The sequence below is a fragment of the Pongo pygmaeus genome, chromosome 9 (genome assembly GCF_028885625.2).
Source record: "Pongo pygmaeus isolate AG05252 chromosome 9, NHGRI_mPonPyg2-v2.0_pri, whole genome shotgun sequence".
Taxonomy (NCBI): domain Eukaryota; kingdom Metazoa; phylum Chordata; class Mammalia; order Primates; family Hominidae; genus Pongo; species Pongo pygmaeus.
The window spans coordinates 70,128,677-70,136,548 of NC_072382.2; the positions used below are offsets into that span (position 1 = coordinate 70,128,677).

Below are 7,872 nucleotides of genomic sequence, written 5' to 3' on the forward strand. Positions count from 1 at the left end.
TACAATGTCTTCAGGGCTCATCCATATTGTTGCATATGTCAGAATTTCTGTCCCTTTTAAAGCTGAATAATATTCCATTGCAGGTATATATAATATTTTGCTTACCTATTCATCTGTCAATGGACACAGTTCCCTCTGTGTTTTAGCGATTATGAAAAATGCTGCTGTGAACATGGCTGTACAATTATCTTTTCAGGACATGACTTTCAATTCTTTTGAATATATGCCTAGAAGTAGAATTGCTATATCATATGGTAATTGTATTTTTAAGTTTTTGAGGAACCACTATTCTGCTTTCCACAGTGATTGTGTAATTTTACATTCCCACCAACAGTGCACTGGGCTCCAATGTCTGCAAATCCTGGCAAAAACTTACTTTCTGTTTTTAAATTTAAATTTTAGATTTTTTTATGGTAGCCATCCTAATGGGTATGAGGTGGTATCGCATTGTGATTTTGATTTGCATTTCCCTGATAATTAGTGACGTTGAGCATCTTTTTATGTGCTTACAAATTTTGCTTTGAATGGTGCAAAAATTTTAATCAATCTTCATTTATTCTGTTCTTTTTTTCTTGAACTCATTTTCAGTGATTGACCCTGTAGGGTTGCTTCAAAATTACTCCTCAAAAATTATAGTTTCTGAGGAATTAATGAGTGTTTTCATACTGAGTCAGAACACTTTGACGTGTTCACTTGAGGACTTTTGTCTTTTCTCCTTATCAGCTGCTTAGTCTTTCTAAGCCTCCATTTTCTCATCTGCAAAATGGATGTATAGTAATAGTGCCTTTTCTCATTGGGTTGTTCTGATAATTAAATAAGATAATTTATGTTAAAAACTTAACATAGTGACAGGGATATAGTAATCGATCAACAACTGTTAGCTGTTATTATGTTATTTTATTGTTGAGATTTCTGTCATTGCTCTATGCTGTGTCTTCTAATACTTTATGTGCTTTCTGTCCAGAGCTACTAATTATCCCTAGAGTTAGTCTTCCCTATTGGCACTAGGGGAAGTGTTTTTGTGTCTCCTTTTGCTCATTGACCCCATGCTCAGTGATCCCAGGGGTGACTCTGACACCTGCCTCCAGAAGAAGGAAGCGTGTAGCTTCTCAGTCTGCAGATATAAGGGTCTTGTACAGGGCAGGAACAGTGACATCTCCTCATGCCAACATGAACAGTCTCCAGCTTTCTCTTTTCATTCTTCTTTCCTCAGCATAAGCAAAGTGAGTTTTTTTTTCAGCTCTTCCCTACCATTTTCTCAATCCTTCAGCTGATATTGTGATAGAGTAGGTGAGTTTAAGAGCATTGGTGGTGGCAGAGGGAGGGATTGGCAGGTGTGTGTGTGTGTGTGTGTGTGTGAGAGAGAGAGAGAGAGAAACAGAGAGAGAGAGAGAATGTGTTTGTGTATTTAGGGGTATCTGTAAAGGACAAAGGCTGCAGTTGTGAAGAAGGAAATGGGTATGTGGGAGAAAGATAAAGGGTCAGTGAGACAAAGGATGAGAGAGGGATTGCAGCATGACAGAGCATAGAGTGGGGAGTGTGGGCACTGGGAGATACATCAGTGGGTTTAGGTGGTAGACACTGATGAAAGATAGGAATAGGAATGCAGAGAGGGGCCAGGAAAAGCACCAGGAGCATGTGAGAAAGAGAAAACTTCCTGTTTAAGGGTTTGAGGGCAGTTTTTAGAGCCGTCAGAATCAGACTATACCAGGGAAGGGTATATTAGTGGGTGCTATTTATGAAAATGGCTTGGGTTTTGATCAACACCTTGTTTTGGGGAAACAAGCAAAGCTACTGAAGAAAGATTAATTTACTAATTCCATGGCCTATTTTTTTCAAATATTTCCTAAGAACCTACAATGTGCCAGGCTCTGTACTTAGTGCTATGAGCTCCTCAGTCCCAAAGTCTTAAGGAAACTTTCTTTTGGTAATCTGGGTGTCAGATGTGTCTAAACTTGAAAAATCCTCTTTCTTCTGTTTTTTTTTTGTTTGTTTGTTTGTTTTGTCCTGCATCTTGTAGAACAGATATAGATATTGGGAAGGAAGAGGTGGTGCTTTGGAGCTGGGGTTCTCCACATTTTTGCTACTATATCACAAGAACATAGAAGATATTTACACATAATACATCACCATATGCTTACTCAAGTTTTGACAAAATACCCAAAATGTTTATAGATAGTAAAACAAATGGATAGGTGGGAATTTTTCTCAAGATGTTTATTCATTACAAAAGTAAATCATGCTGGTTGCCAGAGGCTTGAGGTTCAGGGGTGATTAGAGAGATGTTGGTCAAATGAAAAAACAATACAATTAGGAGGAATATGTTTAAAAAATCTATTGAACACCATGCTGACTATAGTTAATAACAATATATTATATACTTGAAAATTGCTAAGAGAGTAGATTTTAAGTGTTTTAACAACAAAAAATAAATATGTGAGGTAATAAGCATGAATTGGCTTGATTTAGCCATTCCACAGTATATACATTTATCAAAACATCATGTTGTACAACATAAATGTATACCATTTTTATTTGTCAGCTAAAAAATAAGTAATTAAAAAACCATGAGTTACTATTAAGGGTTGTCTGAATTAAGGGAATTTTAGTGCCTCTGCATCATGGATAGCACTGACTTTAGATTATGAAAACATCTTACATGCTGGCTTTAAGTGCACGTGGGCAAGAGTGAGCTTATTAAAGGTATAAATCTGAATTTTCCCCAATATATTAGGAGGGTAAATAATTTATAAATTTTGAGACCTTATATGTTATTAGAAACAAATTTCTTATGACACATATTATAACAAAGCCTGCAATACATTGTGCTGCAAACAGAGACCAGTCTTACAAGCAGAGGGCAGTGGGGTAGTGAGGTTTGCAGCTGTTTTATCCATTAGGGACATGGCTTTAGTGTACAGAGACTGTGCATTTTGAAGAACCTAAGACTTGTGAAAAATACTTGACATCTGAAATGCACATAACAAGGAAAATGGCAAAGTGAAATTAATACTTGTATAAATAAATATCTAGATAATACAACTCAGCAAAAAGGTAACTCAACTCCTGTATAGTTACCTAAAAATTATATCACATGTGGTTTGTGAACACATTTGAATACATTGTTATGATGGAAGGAGAGTCTTCTGAATTGAGATTGCATAAAGACATAAAAGACCTTTATATATAACCCCCTAAAGAGGAAATAGTTATTACCAAAAAGTAGAGCTGGTTAGGAAGCCTGGTCAGGAGCTGCGGAGAAGTGGCTCCATTTCGCCTCTAAAGTGTGGACCAAATCTTCTCTATGATTCCCACTTCCAAATCTCCTTAGTTCTACAGTTGAAGCGGACTCCCACTGTTCTGCAATGTTCCTGAGGCTTCTGTAAATGATGGAGATGATTTCTCTTTGTGTTGAGACAGGTGGGTGTTTTTCAGAGCATTTGCAGGAAGACTGCCAGGTAGTCCTCACCCAAGCTAAGTTCATCAGTAGTGGATATGCCTAGTGCACCACCCAAAGCCCTTGGGTCTGGTTTTTGAGACACCAGGTTCATCTGAGAGATCTGGTCTCAGGCTATTTTCCTTTCACTGGGCACTTCCTTCATTCCTTTTCCTCCTCTTTCTTCCTGGGAAAGGAATTTCCTTTGGTCATATTTGGATGAAGAATATGACTTTAATGTTGCTAAATATTCATTAAGGTGTTTTGCCTATTGGAAAAAATACAAGAGAATGATGGCCAAACAGAGGTAATAATAATGATAATGATGATGATATAAACAAGAATAATAACATACTTTTCTGAACACTCAGTACAAACTTATTTAATCCCCACAATTACCACATGAAGTTTTTTTGTTATCCACATCTTACAAATAAAAAAACTGGGGCATGCAGAAGTAAAGTGACTTGCCCAAGATCTAGTTAGTTAGGGAAGAACTGGGAAATGAATGCAGAAAGTCTGGCTCCGGAACTTAATATCTACACCTTCTTTGTTGTATTCTTTCCCAGCTAGCTTGGCTCCTGCCCCATCTCTACTATTCTGGCTCTTTTTTTTCTCGCTCAGCTGGATGTTCTCTTGGGAGCTCTGGGAGGTACTTCTGGGAGATGTTGGGGAGACGTTGGATATTCCTCTTTTTGCCTGTGAGTTTCCTTTCTTCTCATCTTTAACTCTTTCCTAAATGAGGCTCGAATGCTCCAAAGGTGCTTGACAGAGAAGTGGCAGGGCTTTGATGGAGCTGTAAGAAGCCACTGAATAAAATGAAAGTCCTTCTTTCCATGGGCAGTAACCTCCTTTCCAGGTCCTCATTAACAGCCATCTAGGCCTCATTGCCCCTCTCTCCACCCTGCCTTTGGTATCTCACTGTTGTAGTGATAAAACATCACAGAGTCATAAGCAGAGAGCAGACTTGTTTTGATGAGGATGTATATCAGGTGTCTTACTGTTTTATTGAGAAGGAATATGTTAATAACTGGAGGGGTTGGGAAAGTTGTGAGAAAATAAATGTCCAATAAATTTCCTCCTAAGGAAAATGAATTTGTTTTTTGCTGGGGCTTTTCCTTGTATAAATTTGAGTTCAATACTTTAAAATAGAGCCAGAGCAATGCTACTAATGACTTCTTCTCTGTGCTCATTCCAGCAAAGCTCAGCCTCTCTTCTAAGTAGAAGTTGAACATACATATATACACACGCATATATATATATATATACATATATGTGTATATATAATATGTATTTTATATATATACATATATATATTTTAAAGAGACAGAGTCTTGCTCCATCACCTAGGCTGGAGTGCAGTGGTGCCATCATAGCTCACTCACTGCAGCCCCAAACTCCTGGGCTCAAGAGATCCTCCTGCCTCCGCCTCCAAGTAGCTGGGACTACAGGTGCGTGCCACCATTCCTGGCTAATTTTTAAATTGTTTTGTAGTGACAGGGTCTTGCTATGTTACCTAGGCAGGTCTTGAATACCTGGCCTCAAGCGATCCTCCCATCTTGGCCTCCCAAACTTCTGGGATTATAGGCATGAGACACTGTGCCTGGCCCAAATATTTAAAATATACTGAGTTGAATGATGTCAAATTTTTAGCCTGCCTGCTACCTTTACTTGTGTGGATCTGGCTCTATTCCCTTCCTTGTACCCATCTGGAGTCCCATTGCTGCCTCCCCACAGCCCACCGTACTCTGAGCAAGTTTATTTGCATAGAGGCAGAGGGATGGACTAATAAACTGAGGATTTTATTCCTTTGCATCTCTTCTTTGGGGCCCTCTGAATACCATTATCAGAAGATCAATCTAGTGTTTATTTGGTACCTTTATAGTTCTGATTCTCTCTTTTCTGTCTCTGTGGTCCCTTTTCTTCATGTTCCCTTCTAGATTCTTAATCATACACTCTTTCCCTAGTCCTAATAGCTGACAGATAGTTCAGAACTTCAGAATGAAACAAATATTACCAGAGTGGCAGGAAAGCCAAGAAGGGCTCTATACTTAATCCTTCTTGGCAGCAGGGAAACATGGTTCCTTCTGAGGGTTAGGGAACAGTGGGGTGGGAAGAAGGGCAGTATTAGTGGAGTCAGCAGGGTTTACAGGTGGGCAATATATTGATTTCTTTTGCTCAGTATCGTTTTCCTGGGGGGCTTCTACAGATAAGGAAGCCCAGACATAACCAAGAGGCTCCTGTATAGAACTATTTGAGGAGTAGCATGAGAAGTCCATGAGGAGCCGGTGATGAAAATTGCCTGTCTCAGTTTCATTGGCTGCCCCATTGCTCACTGCATTAGGGAAGATATGAATCTGGATCAGAGTGGAGAAATGTACCCCTCTAGGCTTCCTCTGGATTCCCACTTGATACTCTACTCCCTTGCACAAGGGGCCAGAAGTGCAAGATTCCTGTGAAATGTTCAAGGCAATAGCCAGATAAACTTAATAGGATTAAATATAACCAAGTTAAAATATAGTTTAGTTAATAGTTTTTTAGGAAGGAGATACATTGCTATGAACACAGACCATTACAAAGTGGTATGTCTTAAGGAGTTATTTTAAGGTTAAAATTTTGTTAAACAGAAGTAGAAGGGGAGGGAAATTAAAGGTAAATGCAGAACAAAATCTTGGGGAAAGGGACAAGTACAACACAGGTAGGTGGAAAATGCTGCTTGTGTGGAAATAGTAGAATGAGGTCAGAAAGGGAGGGTGAGGCCAAACTCTGGGGGCAGGGTGGTTGCAGGCAGGTGCTGCCACTTCTGTTCATACTTGAAGCATTATTGCCACAGAAGCTCTATCTGCAAAGGAAGCACTATGGGCCAGAAGCCATTCCTACACCAAGTGAACATTCTCTGGGAGTACTTGCCACTGGAGAGTCCAGCAATTTAGAAATCCATGCTGTCTTTTATGATATTTATACATATTCAGGAGTGCTTTCTGTTTCTATCACTTTCAGTAGACTCATCAGCTTCTAAGTCATTATAGAGAGGACCATAAAGTGCATCATGAGTCACACCAACATTACCATCTTCCATCCTGCAGTTTTTGTCCTACTTGGCATCCCTGGGTTGGAGACTTATCACATTTGGCTGTCAATACCTCTTTGCCTCATTTACATCACTGCAGTCCTGGGAAACAGCATCCTGATAGTGGTTATTGTCATGGAACGTAACCTTCATGAGCCCATGTATTTCTTCCTCTCCATGCTTGCCGTCACGGACATCCTGCTGTCTACCACCACTGTGCCCAAGGCCCTAGCCATCTTTTGGCTTCAAGCACATAACATTGCTTTTGATGCCTGTGTCACCCAAGTCTTCTTTGTCCATATGATGTTTGTGGGGGAGTCAGCTATCCTGTTAGCCATGGCCTTTGATCGCTTTGTGGCCATTTGTGCCCCACTGAGATATACAACAGTGCTAACATGGCCTGTTGTGGGAAGGATTGCTCTGGCCATCATCACCCGAAGCTTCTGCATCATCTTCCCAGTCATATTCTTGCTGAAGCGGCTGCCCTTCTGCTGAACCAACATTGTTCCTCATTCCTACTGTGAGCATATTGGAGTGGCTCATTTAGCCTGTGCTGACATCACTGTTAACATTTGGTATGGCTTCTCAGTGCCCATTGTCATGGTCATCTTGGATGTGATCCTCATCGCTGTGTCTTACTCACTGATCCTCCGAGCAGTGTTTCGTTTGTCCTCCCAGGATGCTCGGCACAAGGCCCTCAGCACTTGTGGCTCCCACCTGTGTGTCATCCTTATGTTTTATGTTCCATCCTTCTTTACCTTATTGACCCACCGTTTTGGGCGTAATATTCCTCAACATGTCCATATCTTGCTGGCCAATCTTTATGTTTCAGTGCCACCAATGCTGAACCCCATTGTCTATGGTGTGAAGACTAAGCAGATACGTGAGGGTGTAGCCCACCTGTTCTTTGACATCAAGACTTGGTGCTGTACCTCCCCTCTGGGCTGATGGATCCTCATGAATCTTCACGTTCAGCTCCTTCAAGGAAGCTAGATGTGAAATACAGAGATTTCCTGGACTGAGAAGGCTTTTCTTCCTCTTCTTTCTATTTCATCTTCCGCCCCCCACTTTTCTTTCTTTTCTCATAATTCTTCCTCCTTCTCTTGTTTGTTTTCTCTAACCTCTTTACATATGCCTCCCTACAACCCAGAAATAATAACTAAGTGTACATGCCTCTGATACGAGGCTTTGGTACCCTCAGTAGACTAGATAGACGCCAGAAGCGCAGGGATCTGAACACCACATGAAATGAGATTATAAAGAAGTGGATAAAAATAATTTTATATTTACCGTTTTAAGGGGTTTTAATTTTTTAAAAAAATCCCAAATGTGCATTGATTCTTTGTACAGAATCAAGTGGCCTGCC

At 40.2% G+C, this 7,872-nt stretch overlaps 1 protein-coding gene across 1 annotated transcript; it reads left to right on the forward strand.

Moving 5' to 3' along the window:
* Positions 1-6,485: 6,485 nt before the first annotated feature.
* LOC129008952 (olfactory receptor 52B2) lies at positions 6,486-7,454 on the forward strand. Its single transcript, XM_054441487.2, is given in 1 exon segment — positions 6,486-7,454. A coding segment is annotated over 1 exon segment (969 nt).
* Positions 7,455-7,872: the final 418 nt, after the last annotated feature.